The sequence below is a fragment of the Pinus tabuliformis genome, chromosome 4_2 (assembly GCF_031772625.1).
Source record: "Pinus tabuliformis cultivar Carrire ecotype Pingquan chromosome 4_2, CPIR1, whole genome shotgun sequence".
NCBI classification, from domain to species: Eukaryota; Viridiplantae; Streptophyta; class Pinopsida; order Pinales; family Pinaceae; genus Pinus; species Pinus tabuliformis.
In genome coordinates, this window is record NC_142304.1 from 67,268,880 (window position 1) to 67,292,119 (window position 23,240).

Genomic DNA, 23,240 nt, shown 5'->3' on the forward strand with positions numbered 1-23,240 from the left:
TGCTAGGGGAGCAGCGCAGTAGCCAAGGAGAGTGACGCAGATCCAGCCAGGGCTCACGCAGGGCCACGTGGAGGCCACTGGGAGCTGCGCAGAGCCTTAGAGAGGCCAACGTTGTTGACGCAGAGGGCCAGAGGGCTAACGTAGGGCCTCCCAAGGCTAACGTAAGGCCAGCTTGAGGCAAAGAGGGGCTGACACAGCCCAGAGAGAGGTTGACGCTGGGGTTTCTGGGGCAGATTGGTGTTGAGTTGCTGCCGGAAGGATTATTCGGGGTTTCAGCCAGGAGATTTGTTAGAAACTGAGAGATATTACTGCCAAGGAAATTCTTTGTTGGGTAGGCCAGTTTTGGCACCCAGATTGTACTCTGATATTGCTTAATAAGAAAACCCTCAGATAGCTGCACCGGTTTTCCCACATTGGGTTTTTCCAGGGACATTAGTCCAAAAATAATGGTGTCATATGGTATGTTTGTTTCTGTTTCTTTTAGTTGTTGATCTGTAATATGTTGAGCATGCACTATTGTTTATTTTTAGTATTTACATTGTAAATAACTTGTTAAAGAAGATAACAAGTAGGTAGGAATAAATCAGATAAAGTGCATGGAGGGTTTCTAACTAAGTAAACTTATAAACTTCAACATGGTATCAGAGCGTGATTGCAGATCACAGGAGGACTAAAGGACATCAACCGAGCGGAGCAATAGCAGCAGAAAACAACTGTCCCAAGGTGACAGAAGTTGTTTCTAGCAGAGCAACAACAAGGGTGACGCAGTGCCTGCGTCATCAAGGGTGAGATGGGAAGAGGTAGCACAGAGGCTAAGGAAGGCAAAAGAAGCCTCACGCAGAGCCACGCACTAGCTGGGAGGGCTGACGCAGTTGGCTGAGGAGGTCGGGTTGCTGGTGCCAGGATTGCGCAAAGCCTATGAGCTCTCACCTTCAGGTTGTTGGGGTTTAGAAGGCTGCGAGAATATTGCATGGTGGATCTAGTGAGGTACTGTATTTAGAACAGTACCTGACAGAGCAAGGCCAGAGGAGTTGCTACCAAGGGTTTCCAGCCGAGGAACCCGAATTAGTGGTGCGGTTGCACAAGACGATTAGAGTAGGGGGCATCTCGATAGCGGCAGAAGGATTTCCAGGAGGGAAATCAGGACTCATAGGGAGTCCAGAAGAGAACTTATAGATGGGAAGTAGAGGCTCAGAGGAGTCGAACAGAGAACTTCCAGGAGGGAAGTAGAGGAGCATCATGGCACTACACTGAGTAAGAGACCAGGATAGATTGGACGGAGCATCGAACTTTGCTGTCTGGAAGGCCAGAATCTTATTTGTACTTGACAAGGATCGTGTCAAGAACTTCGCCTTGAAGGTAATAGCTATCCCAGTCGACCCCAATGATAATGACAAGTCCGAGGAGGCGATGGCGAGGGCCAAGAGCATTATCCTTGACAGGGTCAAGGATCATGTAGTACCACACGTAGTCGAGATGGAAATGACATTTGACATGTGGGAGGCTCTCAAGAAGTTGTACCAGCATACTTTTGTGCAGAGAAGAATGCTGCTTGAGAATCAGTTGAGGTCGTATCAGATGAAGAAGGGAGAACTGATTGACACCTTCTTTAGAGGACTGAATGAGATCCGAGATCAGTTGACTGCTATAGAGGTGACACTGGATCAGGAGTTGATGGTGAGGACAACCCTGAATGCTATCTCAGAACACTGGGAGGTGTTTGTCCAGAGCAGTGTTACTTGGGAGCGGGAGCGGGAGCGGAAGCGGGAGCGGGAGCGACCATTTTCAGAAGCTCCCGGTTTGGGAGCGAATCGGGGAGCGATTTTTTAAAAATATATATATTTTTTATATTTTTTAATTTTTGATACATATATGTCAACAAAAACATGTAGAATGATGAAATAGACATAAAAAACATAAAAAAACATAAATTGATCATTGAACCATATCACATCAATCATCTAGAAATTATAATCGTCATCAACCTTAGTAAAATAATAAATTAAAATAACATTCAATTCAATAACATTTATCATCATTGATCACCAAAGTAACAAGTTGTACTTGTAAGCCAAGTTTAACCATTACAAGAAGTAATATCGAAGATATTTCTAAGTCCTAACTTCTAACTGTTAACATGATATGAAATGTTAAAAATTTATAAAATGAAACATGAATAATGAGATGAAATGAAACAACTTTAGTCTTTCACAAAGCATCATATTCATAATTCACAATCATTACCAATGAGTTATAATTGCCAAGGCCCAACTTCAAACTTCAAATTTTCATTGTCACAGTCACCAGTGATATAATGTTTACAAAAAATATCATAATGTCATAATGATATGAAAGAGTCAAGAGTCAAGAGTCAAGGACTCAAAACTCAACACTGAACAGTTATGAAAACTAAAGTGACAAGTCACAAGTCTAATAGAAACTAAAAAAGACAAGTAAACTGTAAATCTACAAGTGGCCCTTGCCACGAGAGTCTCCAGGAGTATAAGTAGGTCTTGGCGGTCTTCTAGGAGTCTCCCGCCCAGACCGACGACCAGAACTAGAGCCTCCACGCGAGGGTGTCGATGGAGGTGGCGACAGCAATGGAACAAGACTCGGGCCCCGAGAACTGGATGGTGGAGGTGGAGGTGGCATGGCTGCTGCAGCTGCTTCAGCTTCATCCCGTACAAGCTCATCTTCTAGTTCTTCCATATGTACAATGCCATCTTCCAAATTGTCGTCCTCAGGGTGATTGTCCCAAATTTTATATGTGGGATCTTCATTAGCCCGATCACAGTAATGGCTCAACAACCTCAAATTGTAGTGCACATAAACCAAGCTTTCTGCTCGGTTTTCGTTGAGCCTGTTTCTTTTCACATTATGTATATAACTGTAGGTGCTCCAACACCTCTCTGCAGAAGAAGAATTTACAACCTGTGCAAGAACTTTCAATGCCAATTTTCGCAAAAGTCCGTCGCCGCCATATGTTTCCCACCATGTGAGAGAATCAAATTTATCTTTGTCGTCCATTGCATGGAAGTTACCATACAAACCACTGCCAGTGAAGTATCTGCCTATTTCAAGGCGCACAGCTGCACATTCCTCCCTGTCAGGCACCAACTTTTCTAATGCATCCAGATATCCTTTAGTTACCTCTCGATCTAAATGGGGTTTGGTCCTAACACCACCCCCTGCTGCAGGTTTGCCCAACCAAGAATCTGAGTAGTATTTTGGCGTAAGGATATACGCCAAGCAATGTAGTGGAAGGTTAAGCCTTTTCCACCGTTGACACACACAATCGTGAATCGAATTGTACAAGTCGGGATCTCTGTTATTAACAATGTCTTTTATTTCCCCCAACATGGTATCCATTTGCTCATACACCTCACCAATCACTGGTTTGTCTGTATCTGCAAACCGAATCATGTTATAAATTGGCTTGGTGAAATCCAATACCTGTCTCACAGTTGTCCAAAACTGCCCATCAAGAGCGGCCTCCTCCACCGTTTCAAAACCTGCAATGTCAGCTACATTTGTAGCCCTTTCCTTTAACACCTGCCAATTTGGACTTGATACCATGCTAGCTAAACCCTCTCTTACCTTCAAAAGGCGCCTGAAGGTGAGGTAATAGCTACCAAATCTAGTCCTCGCAATCTTCAGCAACTCCAATCTCGAGTGACTGCGGAAAAGGCCATGGGTATTGCTATGATTTGTAATAAATTTTATCATTTTTTTTCCTTTCTTGTACAAATCACCAATCCATTGGTATTGTTCATTTTTGTTTTTGACAATATCATGCAACAGAAGGTTCAATGTGTGAACCAAACATCCAGACCAAAATATGTTCGGGTATCTATCCTCAATAATTGCTCCCGCTGCCTTACAATTAGGAGCATTATCAGTGATGACTTGGATGACATTGTATGGGCCAATACGCTCAATTGTTTCAAGCAATGCTTCTGCAATGTTGATAGCGGTCTTGAACTTGTCTGAGTAATCATGTGCAGCTAGAAAAATGGGACCACTTCGGGACACAGCGAGAACACTTATCAATGGCTTGCCTTTTACATTTGTCCATCCATCAGATACAATGGACACCCCATTGTCAGTCCAAGAACTTGTCATTTTATTCAAAGAATGTGATATTTTTGCTTTTTCATGATCAAGGCCAACTGTTCTTGCCTTGTCATACCCAGGGCTCTTGTATCCTTTAGGGGCATCATTTATGGCAGAAACCATTTCGTGCCAATAAGGTGAGCGTAGAACATTGAATGGTATCCCATTTGCATAGAGGAACCTGTAAATTTTTGAATCCACATCATTCCTACACCCCTCATCAAGGAAATCTGATATGGTTCTACGGCGTAAAGATGATGACCCTGAGCCTCCATGTCCATATCCACTGCCTTGGGAGGATGCTGAAGGAGTTCTTTGTGAGCTTTCAAAGAAACCCCTTGATCTTTTTGCTTTGTATTGGGCGTCCTCCTCTTCCTTTATGTATTTGGCTCTATCTTCTGTTGACACCTTGTCGCAAGTTCTGATTCCTATTTGTTTCTCTCCATCCCATGCCCTTTTCCCGCAAAGGTGTCTTCTCAAACGGGTGTATGAGCCTGTGAAATCAGAATTGCAATGGGGGCAATGAAATTTAGTGGTTCCACCCCCTCTCCCTGCTTCAGGCCTCTGAACATATTTCCACAATGGAGTTTGGTCTTGTTTAGTTTTTTGACCCTCATGTTCACCCTCCTCCACATCCTCCTCACTGGGGTTTTCACCTATTTGACTTCCTCCGGCTTCTTCATCCACCTCTTCAGTTTCAGGCCCCCTCCGTTTCCTACTCTCCACCACCATAATAACCAGAAAAGGGACCAGGAAGAGGAAAATGCCAATAAAAATCCCCAGGTCCATCGTGTTTGATGTTTGTAGGGTTTGAGTCTTGAATCTGCAAATTAATTTAGTTTATTGGGATTAATTCATTTAATTTATTAATTTAATTTAAATTAATGATCTTTAAACTCAAACAGGTAAATTAAACTAACCAAACTAACCACCTAACCAGCTAAACTAACTAAATGATTAAGTTACTTACCTCTGCAAGCTTGCTCCTCGCTCCTTGGCACTTGCTCCTCGCTCCTCAGCTCTGGCTCCTTGCTCCTCAGCTCTTGCTCCTTGCTCCTTTGCTCTCAAACTCAAGCTCAATCTCATTGAAATGATTTTATTTTGGCCCATTGGGCTTATAAATCCAAAAAAATAAGTTAAATTTTTTGTTTTTTTCGGGTCCGCGGAATTTTTTTCCGCCGAATCGCTCCCGAATTTTTAAAATTCGCTCCCGGAGCGTTTTTTAATGCCCGGGAGCGATCGGGGAGCGATCGCTCCCGGGCATTAAAAAGCGCTCCGGGAGCGCGGGAGCGATCGCTCCCTGAAGCGCTCCCTCACAGACCAGGGAGCGCAAATTTTTTTACGGGAGCGCGCTCCCGAAAATCGCTCCCGTCCGGGAGGGATTTGGGGAGCGCGCTCCCGACCCGCTCCCGAGCCGCTCCCGCCCGGAGCGCGCTTCGGGAGCGGGTTCGAAGGGGGGGGGGCGCTCCCCCGCATCACTGGTCCAGAGTATACTAGGCAAAGGAACTCTCCCACCTTGGGACGAGATGTGGGCAACTCTTCGCCAGGAAGAGATCAGACGACAATCAAAGACAGGTAGCAGCAACAAGGAGATCAAAGTCAAGCAGGAGGAGGAAGATGTGGCCCTAGCATCTGAGGGAAAGCAGGAGAAGCGGAAGAAGAAATATCTCTCCAAGATCAAGTGCTTCCACTATGGTGAGCTGGGTCATTATGTGACCCAATGTCCAAGGAAGAGAGGGAGAGTCTTCTGAGACTAAGGCAGCGCCAACACGGGTAGAGAAGGAAGTTTTGATAGACAATGACTGCGCCATGAGTGCACATGCACCGCTTGAGCAGAAGTGGGGAGACATCGAGCTGTAGTCAGGTGGACTACAAGCGATGAGGGGCAGGATCCTTGAGGTATCCAGCCTCTTGGATTTGACCTTGCTACGGGAAACCCAATGAGGAGTAGTAGGACTGGATGATGTGGGTAGAGACGGATGCAGATGGAGCGACAGAGAGAGCTACAGTGCAGGAGTCTCGAGATAGCGCGAGGCTAGCTGGTTGCAGCAATGCGAGAGGCACAAGAGTGTTGCACCTGTGCAGGATGACACAAAGAGGTGTGCAATAGTGCGAGATGTAGGGAGTTGTTTAGCAGCGCAGAGGTCAGAGAGGGAGCACTTGTCCGCGGTAGAGGGAGCTTCAGCATCAGTGGGTGTCTCTAGCCCAACAACAAGGTCAGTTGGGAGATCAGTTACTTACTTCTCAGTAACTGATTTGTAGTGCAACAGTGGGCAGCACGATGCAGCATGATGAGAGGAGGTGTAGTGTGGATGCAGTGCTGGGAGAAAGGACCAGCAGCAGCATGGATGCAGAGGGAGTTGTTGTACAGATGCAGCAGTGGCAGTGGCAGAACCATGGGCAACAATACAAGAGGTAGCAGTGTAGAGGATGTTGGGCAGGAAGGCCTAGCATCAGCACAGGTATCGACGCCGGATGATCAGAGTTATACTTAGTGAGGAGTATTGTTAGAGCATAGTCCTCGCTAAGAGAGAGTGTTGATTTGGGGTAGCATCGGATGTGCTCTAGCAACAAAATTTGGTGGAGAGGTTGGGGTACATAAGATCTCCAATACCCAGAAAGGGTTTGGGAAGATTCTAAACAGATCAATAGATATTAAAATAATTAATATTTTTAATGGAGTCCCTAAGTCTAAACTTAGGGAAAATAAAATATTAATGTGTATTAATATGAATCTGTGTTAGAATGGTCCAAAAGGCATGGATTAAGCCAGATCTAATCTTAGCCGTTGATTAGGGACTTAGTCTCGGCCGTTGATATGTCAACAAGAAAAGTATAAGAGGAGGCTTGAGGGTCACTTGGAGAATACACCAAAGTGATCAGTCATTCTATTCTCTAGAGCGGGGTTTGCTAAGAGAGATAGAATTAGTGAGCGAGAGATGCAGTTGAGGGGCATTTGATTACAAAGAGACAGAGAAGCAGATATAGTGTCGGGGGAGCAGCATAGTAGCCAAGGAGAGTGACGCATAGCCAGCCAGGACTCACGTAGGGCCACGTAGAGCCTCAGAGAGGCCAGCGTTGCTGACGCAAAGGGCCAGAGGGCTGACGCAGGGCCTCCCAGGGCTGATGCAGACCCATCTGGGGTGATGCAAGGCCAGCGTAAGGAAGAGAGGGGCTGACACAATCTAGAGAGAGGTTGACGCTGGGGTTTCTGGGGCAGATTGGTGCTGAGTAGCTGCCGGAAGGATTATCCGGGGTTTCAGCCAGGAGATTTGTCAAAAATTGAGAGGTATTACTGCCAAGGAAATTCTCTATTGGGTAGGCTAGTTTCGGCACCCAGATTGTACTCTGATATTGCTTAATAAGAAAACCCTCAGATAGCTGCACTGGTTTTTCCACATTGGTTTTTTCCGGGGACATTAGTCCAAAAATAATGGCGTCATATGGTGTGTTTGTTTATGTTTCTTTTAGTTGCTGATCTGTAATATGTTGAGCATGCACTAGTGTTTATTTTCAATATTTACATTGTAAATAACTTGTTAAGGAAAATAACAAGTAGGTAGGAATAAATCAGATAAACTGCATGGAGGGTTTTTAACTAAGTAAACTTAGAAAATTCAACAAAATACGTGGTTCATGCAAGACTGGAAGGTAGCCGGTGCGTTGGTTAGCCCAAAGGGCAACACCAAAAACTCTAAGTGTCCATAGTGACACCTGAAGGCTGCCTTCGGGATATCCTGCTCTCTCACCCTAATCTAATGGTATCCTAAACGAAGGTCTATCTTGGTGAAGAACTTGGCCTCTCTGAGCTCATCCATCAACTCGTCTATGTGCGGAATCAGACAGCTATTCTTCAAGGTCCTCATTTTGAGAGCTCTATAATCAATACACATGCGGAGGGTCCCGTCCTTCTTCTTCACCAACACCACTGAAGAAGAAAAAGGACTAGAACTAGCCTGATGGGTCCCAACCTCAACAACTCCTGTATAGCCCACTCTATCTCATCCCTATAAGCCTTGGGATGCCAGTACAGTGTTGTGATCATTGCATGCACGCCCTCCTCTAGCTTAATCGTATGCTCAAATCCCCTATCGGGGGGGGGGGGCGACCTGGTGGGATGTCTCCAAAAACCGTTGGGTACTTGTCTAATATCGCCTTAATATCTGGGTGAGGTGGTTGCGGTTGAGTCCCCGTCTCTGAAATCCTAAGCTCCACAACCCACTCTATATCCCCAAGTCTCAAATCGAACTCCATCCTATGAGTTGACACTGTCTCCAAAGGGTACAAATGCATGCCCCTCAACACAACTAGTTTCCGATCCAGACCAGAGAACTCCATCTCCAACTTCCTCCAATCTGTAGTGACACGCCCAAGGGAGTAGAGCCACTAGACACCCATCACTACATTGGTGTCCGAAACGTCGACTATAAAGAAGTGATCTGTCATGGAATAGTTACCCATTCTCACCATCATGCTTGGGACATATTTGGTGCATTGCATGGTTCTGTCCCCAGGTACCAAAACTGAAAAACCCTCGAAGGTCTTTGTGTGTATACCTCTCCTTTCCACCATCCGAGCATCAACAAAGTTGTGGGTAGCCCCATTGTCAACCAACACTGACACACGCTGCCCTTGCATGGTAACCCTAATCCTCAACGTCGAATACTTAGGCACTCCTCGAAGTGAAGTAATAACTCCTCCTGTGGGTAAGAAAGAGCCTCCTCCAGTTGAGTGAGGTGGGCCTCCTCCTCCCATGGCCTGTGGTTGGTCGTCTCCTCCACCTACCCCTTGCTCATCCTCATCCTCCGACTCACTGTCTGAGAATACCTCTATGTAGTGGGCTTTGCCCTTGGTGCATTCGTGTTCCGGGGCCCATGCCTCCTGGCATGTGAATCACAACTTCCTCCTCTGTAGGTCCCTCCTCGTCTCATCATCCAATTGCCAACGCCCTGGTGTCTCCCTCTACTACTGGAATCTGGTGTCTCTACCTTTCTATGGAAAGGTGGGCCTCGTGGGTAGTGGTGTTATAGTCTTGGGGATGGAACCTTGCAATCCTGTGCCCTACTCACTGTGTCCTAGAGCGTAGCAGGTCTATTCGACCTCACTAGCCCACACAAAGGCTCAACTAAGCCCTCCACAAATAAGAAAACCCTCCTGGCCTCCTACAAGTCTGATACCATCACTGACAACCTTAAAAACTCCGATATGTATTGCTCCACGTTGCTTGTCTGCTTAAGTTGCGTTAGCTACCTGAAGTGTATCTCGGGGTCTCTTTGGTCAAATCGCTCCATCACCCTCCTAGTAAACTCCTCATATGAGGTCACACCGCCATGACCCAACGTGTATAACCCATGCAACCACCAATCATGCTCATCCTCCTCCAGGTTCAAGGTACCCGTCTTTATTGCCTCTACTTCTGTCATCTGGTTGAGGTGGAAATAGGTGTCAAGTTTTTCCACCCATGCCCTAGCCATGCATTTAGAAGTGCCATCGAAAGTGGAAAGGTACAGTCTCCCAACTATGCGCTGCAAATTTGAACTCTGCACAGTGGATACACCTACTACCTTGCCCTTGTTGTTCTGCTTGAGTTGGCAAAAATCTCTGAAATTCAAGTCAACTTGGAATTCCACCCCCATGGATTGCCATTCATGAGAGTAATCTCCCATGGGCATCACCTCCTACTCTAGCTGCTCTCCAGACCCTGCAGCAAAAAATGTGGGTATGGTAGATCTGGGTGGGTCCACTATAAATGCGGGGGAGGCTCATAGTGGTAGTGTGCTCTGTTTGATGAGATGCCCTTGAACTCTCTCCTCCACCCATGAACTCTCTATGGCTGTCCCTTATGCGTTGTTGTTTCATCTCATCCATCACTTCCTTTTGCCCTCTCACCAGGTCATTCAAAGCGCTTAGAATCCTTTTGAATGTGGTAGCTATGATCCTAACTTAAACAAGAACGCAACAACTTACAAATATAATCATAAACGCAGAGATGCAACAGAAAAACACTTCATTTCATTAATAGAAAAATATTGAACTATGCTTACAAACAGAATGGAAATAAGATAGCTCGGGCGATGGTAGCTTATCTCTTAGAAGAGATGTGGCAGCTACATGCCTCTAAACTGTGTTACAATGAGGCTCAAGGGCCTATTTATTATTGGAAAACATGAGAAAACCCTAAACAACCAAAACTCTAACCCCAAGAGATGTAACACCAAGAGTTTGTGGGCCTCGTTGGGGTTAGTTGAGCAGCCAATTTCTCGGAGTCGTAACTTGGTCATATTATCTCCATTTTGTGCGTACGATACGTTGTTGGAAAGGTCCATTCTTGGTGGACCCCAAAAAAACGCCGTTTAGGGGGTCAAAACTGCTTCGGAAGTTCAAGACCCGAAAAATTGCTAAAAATAGTAAATGCTGAAATGAACAAGGAAACGGATGAAACTGACTGAGGGATCTAGGTGGAATAGGCGGGTGGGCACCAATATCCACCTGGATCATTCCACCCCCCTTAGGAAGCAATGGTTCCTATTGCGTGCAGAGCCTCCATGAGGTGAGGAAATTTCTGTTGAACCTGGTCCCTGGTGAACCACTTGCCCTGGTGAAGGAGTTGGCCTGCTTTGACAACTTGATATAGTTGTATCCTCTGTTGGCGAGTGTTCTTGATCCATGTGCCCATGATCTGATCAGTTGTGGCATGTTCCATGCAGTCCGGGTTGAGCTCTGTTGTAGCTGTGTTGGAAACAGGGGAGACTTTCATCCCATGTGCGTGGATGCTTCGAGTTGTACATGCACATAATATGTACGATCATCCTGTTCACAACCTCTGTTTGGTCATCAGTTTGGGGATGAAAAGCCGTGGAGTTAGCAAGTTTTGTATCCAACATTGACCAAAGATTTGACCAAAATGCACTCAGGAACCTGTTGTCCCGATCTGAGACAATGGACTGTGGGATCCCAAAGTGTACCCACACTCGCTGAAAGAAGAGTTTAGCAATGGCCTCTGCTGTGATACTCTCCTTGTAGGCCACCATGATGGCCATCTTAGAGAATCTGTCGACAACCAAAAAAACGCAATCGTTGTTGTGCTTAGTAGAAGGAAGGCCTGACATGTAATCCATGGAGACAAATACCAAGGTTGGCTAGGAGTAGGTAGAGGAGTATATAGGCCTTGCTTCTTGATGGTTGGTTTGGCAATGGCGCAGGCGGTGGAGGATCTAATGTACTTCCCAACATCCTGACGAAGTTTCAGCCAATAAAAATACTTCTGCAATACCACCACTGTTTTCTCTACTCCGAAATGTCCAGCGACCCGACTGTAGTGCGCCTCCCAAATCTACTTAGCATGCTCACTTGAAGGAACACAGATGTGTCCCAAGTGGCATAACAGTGCATCCTTAAGGTGAAAATTTGGAACTTGCTTCCCTTCCAGGAGTGTCTGGTATATGTTGCCGAATTCTGGATCGCTCCTGTAAAGATGCGACCACCTCGGTGTCTCGTGCCCACATGAGTCGAGCACAATGATTAGCGCCATCACTGGTGGTCGGCTGAGGTAATCAACGACATTATTGGTGTTGCTCTTCTTATACTTAATGTTCAAATGGAATTGTTGCAGATAGGTGGACCATTTTTTATGGCGATCGTTCTACAACTTCCCTAGCGTCTGTATGAACTGTACAGGTCTGTGGTCTGTGTGGATAACCATTTCCTTCCCTAGAATGTAATGCTTCCATTGACGAGAGGCATGCACATTGGAATACATTTATTTGTCATAAGTGAGGTACTTTCGGTCTGTGTCTGAAAGTGTCTCACTGTGGTAAGCCACTGGATGCCTATGTTGAGTAAGAACCACACCAATAGCATATTTGGAGGCATTTGTCTCAATCTCAAATGGTTGTTGTAGGTCTGGTATGTGAGCACAGGTGCAGAACAGAGATGATCCTTCAACTCGGAGAACACTTGTTGTTGGGTTTCCTACCAAAAAAACTTTGCTTTCGCTTCGCCCTTGGTGACTTTACTTAAAGGCCAAGTGATATGAGAGAATCCCAACACGAACCTACGGTAGAAATTGGCAAGACCCAAAAAGCTGTGGAGCTCTGTTAGAGTGGTTGAGGTTGGCCAATCCCGAATGACTGGTATCTTGGATGGGTCCACATGTACACCCTGCTCATCAATGATGTACCCCAAATATTGAACCTGGGTCAGGCCAGAAGGGCATTTCTCCAAGTTAGCACATAACTTGTGTTGTCGCAGGGTTTGAAGGACCTGTCAAATATGGTGGAGATGCTCTTCCCAACTCTGGCTGAAGATCAAGATGTCATCTAAATACACCACCATGAATGCATTGGTGAAGGGTCGCAAGATGTCGTCCATCAGTCTCATGAAGGTTGCAGGGGTGTTCGTCAATCCGAATGACATGACTAGCCATTCGAAAAGGCCCTCCTTGGATTTGAAGGCAGTCTTCCACACATCGGAGGGTTCGATAGGCACCTGGTGATAACTTGACTTCAAGTCAATCTTGCTGAAATATTTGGCCCCTTGAGCTGGTCTAGAAGGTCATGAATCCGCGGGATTGGGTACCTATTCCGGACAGTGATCTTGTTCAACGCCCGATAGTCAATATAGAGCCTCCAGGTCCCATGCTTCTTTTGTACCAATGCAATCGGGCTCCCACAAGGTGATGAGCTTGGCCTGATGTGCCCTTTCTGCAATAGTCCCTGAATCAGCCTCTTGATCTCATCGTTCTCCAGAATAGAGCATCAATAGATTGGTCCATCGGGCAGCAGCATGCCTGGGGTCAGATCAATGGAGTGCTTGACCTAACACTGTAGCGGTACCCCTGTGGGTGAGGCGAAAATATCCCTGTACTCCTCCATGACCTTGTCCATCTATTGTTGTTGTGCAGAGGAGCCCTGCTTGGAAGCCGTGGCCACAACTTTCTTTTTGCCCTGGGGGCGAATCATAAGGAAAACAAATTTTATGGTATGGGAAATGATCTTAATGCATTGCTTTGCAGTGATCAAAGAGATGGCAGTAGGGTGGGATACCTCCGGTATCCTGTACAACTTATTAGCCAAAGTAATAATCACAAAGCGAGGTCTAGACTCATATACAACATGTTGCTTCCACAAGTATGGTTGTCCTAACAATACATCAGAAACTTTAAGAGGAGCAACGTCACACAGTACCTCATCCGTGAAGGGTTTGATGCTGTAGGGAAGGCGGCACTGCTGGTTGACGCGAAGATCTCTTCCTTAGTGAAGCCACCCGATGGTGTGTGACTGTGGATGTGTTGTAGTCTTTAGGCCTAGCCACTTCACGACCTCTGCTGAAATGAGGTTCTTTTGGCTCCCGCTGTCGACAATGAACTGCAGCGTTGAATCCTTCACCCACATCTGTGAGTGGAAGAGGCATTCCCCCTCCTTTGGATCTTCATGCTTAATCTTCTGGATCTTGGTGGTGGCCACGGTGGCACTGGGCTCTGCATCAATTATCTGCTTCGCTTTTTCAGTTCCCTTCTCTGGTTTTGATTCAGAGTCAGAACCTGTGTCTGATTCGGAAGTCTTCAGCTCGGCCACCAGTGACTGCTTGGCCCGACGCTCACTTGTATTGTGGGTGGAGCTCTTATGGAACTCACACCATTTTCCCGTGTCCTTCTTTGTCTTCGTGGTGTTGTTTTTTACTTGCGGCTTCAGCGGGTTGTCCTAGGTAGCCTCGCCTTGGCTTGGTCCTTTGTTCTGTGGTTTGGGGGTGCTTTTTCCTTGCTTTGGATTCGCAGATCCTAAGTCCGTCTTCTTCTATTTAAACTTCCGCTCAACCTTGACAGCGTACCGATATGCCGTGCCGAGCATGGAAATGTCCAGGAACTCCATCTCGTCCTAGATGTACTTGTGTAGACAGCCGTGGTACTTGAGCACCAAATGCCGCTCAGTATCCTTGATACCCAGCTTCATGCGAAGGGTATGGAAAGTATTTGTGAACTCTGGCACATCTTGGTCCCTTCCCTGCCGTAGCGTGGTCCACTTTATGTATTTGTCTTCATATCTCCTGACAGGGTAATATTGTTCCTTGATGGTGTCTCCGAAAGATTTCCAAGTGGGTGCGTTTGAAAACAGCGAAAGTTCACTCTGGTCCTTTTGTTCACAGTAGGTTTTCCACCAGTCCTTGACGTGTGGGGTGGCTTTGAGAAGTGCAAAAGTAATCTTTTCCCGATTGGAAAAGTCATGAACTGAAAAATATCCTTCCAACATATTTAACCATTTATTTACGACGTCTGCATCCATAAAGTCTTCGAATATGGGAATATCGAAGTTAACTTGTACCTTAAAAGGAGTGGTGCCTCCAGAGTGGTTGTTGGATGAAGATGCATCGCCTGTGGGTAGCCGTCGAAGGATCTGGGCAAAGTTATCCATCATCGCATCCCTCTGTCGCTCGAGGGCTTCCTCGAGCAACATTTTGAAAGGATCTCCTGCCCCCTCATCTTTCTTTTCTTCCGCCATGGGAGGTCGTCGGGTTTTGCGAGGTTGATCTTGCAATGGTTCAACCAAATCAAGTCCTAACTCCTTATACCTTGACCTCGTTGGGGATATGCAAAGAAAAACAGAGAAAGAGCAAACCGCTTTGATACCACTGATCCTAACTTAAACAGGAACGCGACGACTTACAAAGATAATCATAAACACAGAGATGCAGCAAAAAAACACTTCATTTCATCAATAGAAAAATACTGAACTATGCTTACAAACCAAATGGAAATAAGATAGCTCGGGCGATGGTAGCTTATCTCTGAGAGGAGATGTGGCGGATACATGTCTCTGAACTATGTTACAATGAGGCTCAAGGGCCTATTTATTATTGGAAAACATGAGAAAACCCTAAACAACCAAAACCCTAAACCCAGGAGATGTAACACCAAGAGTTTGTGGGCCTCGTTGGGGTTAGTTAAGTAGCCAACTTCCCGGGGTTGTAACTTGGTCATATTATCTCCGTTTGGCGCATACAATACCTTGTTGGAAAGGTCTATCCGAGTACTATCGGTTGCATGGCAGGCCCTTGCTTATAACTATGGGCCTACTGCGGTCCCTAAAAAAACGCCGTTTAGGGGGTCAAATCTGCTCTGGAAGTTCAGGACCCGAAAAACTGCTAAAATAGTAAATGATGAAATGAACAAGGAAACCGATGAAACTGACTGGGGGTTCTAGGTGGAATAGGCGGGTGGCCACCAATATCTACCTGGATCAAGCTATGTCCTCATTGCTGTTATACCCCATGTTAGCATCCACTACTTTTCGCTCAGGGACCTATGAATCTAGGGTGATTGGCAGCTCACACCCTTTACTTCTGTCCCTGTACCTCCGGTAAGTAATACACTGCTCGTCTCCTGGGGTCATAGACTAGTGTTCTTCCCACAGCTGGCCATATCACAACTCTGATACCACTGTAATATTCCTAGTGGAAATATTAAGTGATAACAACAGTGAAATCTCAGACATGCAACCAAAAATTAAAAGTTAAAACACATGCAAAAATATTAGCACACAAAAATTTCACACGAAGAATGCTGAGCCATTTTATTAACTTGATCAAATGGAGTACAATGAGCAGGAGCAGGTGAACCTGGGCTTGCTACAACAAGCTAGGCAAAACTCAAGTGAGAAGAGTGCTGCCCAAGTGCTGGGAAAGTGTCTCATCCAACTCTTGCGCTGGCCCAGTAAATTCTGCTACTTTTGACTGGAATGGAGCAAGTGTTTGACCCCTATAGAGTGCTCAAAAAATTCTGCGACTTTCACTGTAGACTCCTCACAATAGACCTACAAAAAGCCAGGAAGGGTTTGAGCTCCTTCCAAGTTTCCAACCACCTCTGGGACCCTTCATATAGAGCGAATTCCTCAGCTAAACAATTCACACTCCCTAGAATTCTGCTCTAATTGGGTGCCAAAAATCTCAAGAAATCCTCCCTAAATTTCCCCTGATGACTCCTTGCAAAAATCAACCGAAATTCCCTGGCTCCTTCACCACTTCAAATCAGCTCCCTCACTTCTTGCGCAGGCCTTACCAATCAACCTCTGCGCACTAGCTAGAAATGAGAAATTCGGCCTGTGTGATACCCTCAATCTCAACCCTGCAATCCCACTGAAAATCTCCAACAATAAACCTGTAGAATGATTCCCCAAAAGCCCAGAACTCGACCTGCACTGTACTTGCCTCTCCAAGCAGTGTGAGTTTCTCTCTCTGTGCCCAGTGTGCTCAGAAAACCAATTTGAACCACCTGTGAATTGCTTTGGACAGCTCCAAAATGGTGATGAATCTCTCCGAGGGTGACACTCTAGGTTCACCGAAAGTAGAACTAGAAATTTCTGCCTGGAAACTCCCTTGTGCTAGCAGCGCCTTTGTTGACTTGGCTCATCAACTCAAGCGAACAGTGATATAATTTTCAAATTGACAAATGCCCCAAAATGAGGTAGCTCTCTCCTATTTATCTTGGCTTCCTCCCTCCCCTTGTGGGCTCCACCAATTCGACCCCTTTGCCTTCTTTCTCCCTCCAATTTGACTTGCCTTCAAGGGAGATCAAATTTCTCTCTCTTGGGGTGGCCCCCACACTCCACTAATTTCTAAATTTTCTTCCATCCTCCTAATGTTTGCCCAAACTTTCGCCTAACTCCCTGAAATCGAAAAACTGTGTGGATGCCTTGATAAAATTTAATTGGAGGGAACATTACATTTTCATCATGCTTCCTTGTAGATCTTTTCACCCCAATTCCAATGAGCTATTACACTAAGGTGTTTCTCCAAGCAATCAGCTTGAAACAACAACTTAAGTGTAATTACCAATGTTACAGGAGTCTCTGATCACTCACAAGTACTCACAATTCTGACTCTGATCTTCAACCAGACGAGCCGATTTGAATCTTGGCAAGTCAAACTCGTGTTGACTGAGTTTGACTCGTGGTCAACCGAGTTTGACTCGTGATTTTGGTGATTTGTAGAGGACTCAACAAGCCACTCAAATTCTTAGGTTAAAAGTCGGCGGAGTTTTATTTTGTGGTTTTTCTTTCACTTCTTCTTGCCGCCCGCCGCGCTTGGAGTTCGCTTTCATTTCTTCTTTCTCACCAGCCTATCCAGAGACGTCGTGGATCAAACGATGCCATTGTCACATTATTCCCTCACTGTGTGGACTTCAACTTTGATAAACCAGAACCCTTTCTCTAATTCTCAAGGTCACGATGGGTTTTGTTTGTTGGCTTCATGTATACAGTATTAGGCAGTCGAATTCATGTACAAGGCCAGGTTTGTGGCTACTCCCCGATGGTCGAACATTGTTCTTTTCCTTTAAAAATATCATTTTGAATAAAAGAAACTGGTTGTAGTATGTTAAAGTTCTATATTGTTTTGAATAAAAGAAAATTGTTGTTGAATGTTGGAACTTTACAAGGACCTATAATAATGAAACAATTCCTTAATTTCATTTGTTGTCATCGAGTGTATAAGTGATCTACCAATGGGTATAACGCACTACCAATCCAAACTTAACACAATTTAGAAGTCATGCTACTGTAACCCCAAGTATGATTTTAGCAGGTCTGCGGTGTTGGTTGACAAAAACATGGAAGTTCCTCGTCTCGTTTGAATCTTTGTACCTTTTCTTGAATGTTTTCCAATACTAAATATATTTTATACTTGTAGTATACACATTGTCCTCGTGATTTTTTGGACATCTATTATATTATGCATTGTTTGGACATGGCTTTATTGAATATCAATAAAAAAGTGTTTTTTTAATTCAATATGTGTAATACTTTATTTATTGTATTCACTGATTTTTTCCTGATCCGATTATAGCTCTTCACTCTTTTGCCTCGCCGATTTTTTGCCGATTCTGAGTCTGGTAACATTGGTAATTACTTAAAATATGCCTGTAAATAACTCTGTTTTACGGAAATCGTCGGAATGCAATGGAACCAAGAGAAAACCGTGTGGAATTGATCCTGATGATGAAATATGATAAGCCATCCCAATCAGACCCATAAAACTCCTCTAAAACCCCCAGGGCCTACCAATGGAGTAATCCCGCTCCTATGACCAGGTTGACACAAGCTTTAGAAATCCCTCCTAACCACATCACAAGGTAATTCAAAATTTGGGGACATTACACAGTGATTCAAATTTGTTGGATAATTGTCAGTGAAAATTACTATAGTGTTGTTGCTAAAGCATGTTAAATTTTTTCTGCAAAGGTGTACCTTTCTATTCTTCTAGACATAAATTCTAACTAAAATCTGTAATTTGCAGTGGATTGCTTCATATTTCACAGATATCTCGTGCTCGAGTTCCATCTGTTAAGGAGTTGTTTTCAGAGGGTGAAAAGGTCAAAGTTATGGTGGTTCATTCCATGTTCACAAATAGAATTTCTTTCAGGTAAAATTTTCTTCGTTTCTCAATAAGTAGCAAAGTGTTATGGGAAGAGACTGGTTAGTCTCCTCTTTATAGTCTGAAAATGGTGTTTGTGGTTGGTTCACATGGAGGGTGATGAAGTGGACGTCCAATTTAATCGAAAGCAATGGAATGAATTTTGAGATTTGTTATTTGATATCATCTTTTCATTACAAATGTCAATATTCTATATTTATTTGGTTTCATCTTTTTGATAGAGATGCGTATTTCTTCATCCTCTTTATATGGTTTGGCCAATGGTTTCTTTACTTTTTACTGGTTTTCTTTCTTCAGTTTGTAGAGCAAGGTCTAGGCACTCTAGGGCCTAGGCACACTCCAAGGTCAATATACTTAATTTCTCTTCTATTTGAACCCTATCAACTCTATTCCTTGTTAAATTAACGTATTCTCTAATAATAAAAGGCAACGATCTTGAACTATAAGAGGATGAGAATGTGATTGAGACCTTTAAAGAAAGGAAACCTCCAAGATAAAATTTTATGAGTAAGGATTGTGTTAGTTTTACCTGTTGTTTACTCACTGTTCTTCAGTAGCAATGCATTCAGCAGATCTGTACAGCCTCCGTGCTTGAGCAGCTATGAGTGAGGCACAGTTACAGTGAGGGTGCAACAGCAGTTAAGGTGTCTGTGTTTAAGATGCTTTAGTAGGTTTGCTATTTTTGGAAAGCACAGGATTTTCATATTTAGAAAGTGCTTTTTCTTTATCTGTCTTTAGATGCAGTTCTTAATGTAAGAAAAGTGCATGGCTTAGAGGAGTTCCAGATTTAGCTCAGACACACCTTCCAAGGTAGGAGTTGAATGCTTGCATGTAGATTTGGCATCTACTTGTGGCACGCCAAATGGATGGTCCAAATTTATTATTAAGCCTAGCCTTTTCTTAGTCTATACTCTATAGAAGAAAGACGGTGTGCACTACTGGGATGGTTACACCGAGTTTTGAGCTGATTGCTTCATAATTCTTTCTTGTCATTTAAATTTTAATAGAGTGATATGATTGAGTGCTGTAAATTAAGCTTGTTGTTCTCTTTATTCAGATTAATGTGTTTGTAGATATAGCGTTCCTTTATCTGCTGTTTGATACGAGTAAACTTAGTCTCAGTTTCTTAGCTTAGTGTTTTCTCTTAGCCACACATTTCTGCTTACCATGTACCGACACATTAACATGATATCATAGCTGCACATGTGAAATCTTCTACCCAAATCTTCTTCTTCAGATTGATATGTCTGTAGATCTAGTGTTCCTTTACATGCTGTTTGATACGAGTAAACTTAGTCTCAGTTTCTTAGCTTAGAGTTTTCTTTTAGGCATGCGTTTCTGCTTACCATTTACTGACACATTAACATGATATCCTAGCTGTACATCTGAAATCTTCTACCCACCATATTGAGGAGGTTGTTACTTATGAGAGGGAGCAGTTATCAGAGGATTTCAGTGGGTGTGATGCCTAGAAGATTCAGGAGATTGGAGAGATCGATGCCTGAGATAGGTGCTTGGACTTGGGAAGGGTCTGTGGGTGAGATTTTTGTGAAGTTGCGAAACTCTAGTGATTGGATGTTGGTTTACCCCTGTGATAGGTGATCTGCACATGTGATAGGTTGCTGATCTGATTGAAATTGCCCAATAAGGTAGTCATTTGTGAGGGAAAAGTGCTTTCATGAAGGGTGTTTAAACTTGTCCAAGGTGTTAAGAGAGCATATTTAAATGCAAAAGTAAGGCTAAGGGCTTGAAGGTAACATTCCGTGAAACAATTCTTTTAGGCTTGAAGCTATTTAAAAAATGGCTTCACTTTAATTTCTTGATTTTTTTATTTTTTATTTATTTTTTCTATATGGTATAAATTTGCATGTGTGGAAAGACCATATGGAGAATTTGTTATCGACAAAATACATGTGGGGCATTTACCAATGGGGATCTACAAGATCCTGCTAAATCCAAGGAGATGGAAAAATACAAAAAGCAGACTATAAAGGCAACAACAATGATTACATTCTTCGCTATGGTTGATGTAATGTCACAAATTTAGGGTTTGAGTTAAGTTTCACAATGATTTGGGGATGGGAATTAGTTTCAGGGATGGTTGGAGAGAGTCAGAGACCCCTTGAATCTCCGGGATAGCTTTCTGATTCAGTTGTGAGGGCAGTGGCTTGTCAGGCTGCTCACCAAGGTTCCAATCCCCTTGAGGGCATGTGCTTAAGCACTGTCTCTTGTGGGCTGGTTCATCTAAGCAAGTTGGTTTCTATGTGGTTTGACGGTTGTGGGCTGGTTTGCTTCGTGCATGTGGGTCTGCATGTGATTTTTCATATCTAGCTTGTCAAAACATCCCTTTCAAGAGAAACAAAAATATGGCATCTATCTAAAATGGCCACTACATATTCTAGCATGTGTTAGCATATGAAATGGATTTTTGCACATTTTATCTTTTGTGGCGTTCTAAAGATCTGGCGCCATTGAGATAAAGCAAATCCTCCCTGGATAAGGGGGTTCACATAGTTTGTATTCGTTTTGGGCATTGCTCTTTTCTCTGCATCTGTTTACATCACATCTAGTTATTTAGCTTTATTGACAAAATTTCTTTCTTTCCATCTAGAAAATGCATGGTTTGGATTACAGTAAGTGCTATTTTAACGTTACCTGTCTTTTGTTTTTCCTACTCATCAGTACGGTAGGATTTTCTGTGGATACTCAGTATGACAGGTAAAGTAATGTTTTCCTGGATACAGGTAAAGTAATGTTGTTTAGTATAGTGTGCTTTTGTAGAATATTTATAATGAATATAGCTATTTCTGACAATAAGAGTTTCTACTCCTTTGGCTGTTAGAAACTTAGAACTTGGGCTTTTACATTGCGTCTGTGACTCTGTTTCATTTTCACTTCGTTAGTGCAGTTGTGCAGACACTGGCCTTTCTTCATGCATTGGGGATGTATAGAAAACAAACATGTTTATAGGAACTTGTCTCTGAAGGAAATGTGGTTAAAAGGCACACAGAAAGTTGAGGATGAGACACAAACTCATCAGTATTTGATATTGATGCCAGGCCCTGGATTTTGTTCTGATTCTGTGTACCTGAATTACACTATAATAAATTGGCAATTCTGAGCATATTAGACGCAAGCATAAAAATGACTTGAATGTTCCCATGATTACATATCTTGCATGTTAAATATATATAGTACCTAATTATTTATTCCATATTTATTAACAATTGAGCCTTTTCAGTTTCTTGAGACAAATTTCTTTCTTTTGACAAAACAGACAAGCCAAACATTTTGAAAAATACCATAAAAGCTAATGAAGTGTCCCCGGGAACCGATCTCTCTCTTCTTTCTGACACTTTGAAAATGTTGCATCATATATGATTTAGATAGAAGAAAAATATCACATCAATGCATTACTTATATATTTAATTCCTTGATGTCAGCACGGCAGGCTTGGAGTGCGAGGAAGGATTGATTCTCTTCAATAAACAGGTATATACTGAACTCACAAATAATTTTGTTAGAAGATTATTTGAAGGAAATAGTGTTTCAAAATTCATTCATATATATATATATATATAACCTTTGAAGCTCTAGTTGACAATGTGTTTGCAGTCTGTTAAATTAAATTTGATATACCTATTCTTTGATGTATAATTTGTCACTTCAAAGGTTATTATTTGGTTATTGTCCCTAGATGCAAAGCAACTTATAGCCAACCCTCCTGTATTGCTTGGGTTCTTTGTTTCTTTTGCAAGAGAGTGTTTGATGAAGCAGAGCAGATGGCAGCAGCATATAGGCAGAAATTGAATCCTCTGCGGGGTATGAATAGAAGAGAATCATTTCTGGATGATGTGGACATGTTTCGTGATGGAGCGGAATGTTATGCAAACTGGAGCTGTCTTGAATTTGAGCCAGAACGGGAATAATGAATATTGGACCAGCAAATCATGTAATTGCATCAACTGTATAAGTATTATTAAGTTGTGTAGTCCAGTTAATGGTTAACCACTGCAATTTGGTTTTTATCCACACGATAAGAGATCAGAGACGTGTATCAATGTATGGATTAATAAGCGGGAGGCAAGGGAGAAAAGCCTATATTCCATTATGGTGAAATTAATAGGTATGTTTATGACGTATACATCAAAAATCATGAAGTGCCCAGATTTGTTCTGGTTGCTTTTTTTTTGTATTGAAGATGCATATCTGCTTAATGAGTAAATTTTCGAAGTTAAGCAAGCACCTTGATGATTTCAGGGCATTGGCACCATTATATGGGGAAATGTGTATACTTCATCCATTGATAAAATGCAAGGGCTTTATAAATTTCTGATATATGAGAGTTATCATTGTTGTGAAGATAAAAAGCGGTACAATTTGATATATTTGTTAGCCCTGGAGTGACCTGCCACAAAATCGGCAAGGTTAATTTTGGAGCAACAGGTAGAAAGATAGCCCTCTGTCACCACAGCTAACTTTCTTTCTTTGGGTCAGTTCATTCTAGCTCCAGGCGTGTATCCCTAAGAAACTTGGAACTAAAGTTTCACACAATTGAAGTTAAAAGCAGTGTTGCGAACATCGCGATAAAATCACGATTTTTTTCAGAATAGCAATTAAATTGGCGATTTTTTCGAAAAAATCACGATCCAATGCGAAAAAATCACTGGACCGCATGACATCGAGTTTTTAAAGTATTTTTG

The 23,240-nt window shown here is 43.3% G+C and overlaps 1 protein-coding gene across 1 annotated transcript in view; it reads left to right on the top strand.

Annotated features, from left to right (window-relative positions):
• The window catches only part of LOC149168269 (protein PIGMENT DEFECTIVE 338, chloroplastic-like), a 359,634-nt gene extending 336,852 nt beyond the window's left edge, over positions 1-22,782 (top strand). The window contains 3 exon segments of the mRNA XM_089428201.1: positions 18,400-18,525; positions 21,981-22,029; positions 22,296-22,782. Coding sequence (XP_089284327.1) covers positions 18,400-18,525; positions 21,981-22,029; positions 22,296-22,466 — 346 coding nt within the window. The 3' untranslated portion in view covers positions 22,467-22,782.
• The last annotated feature ends 458 nt before the right edge of the window (positions 22,783-23,240 follow it).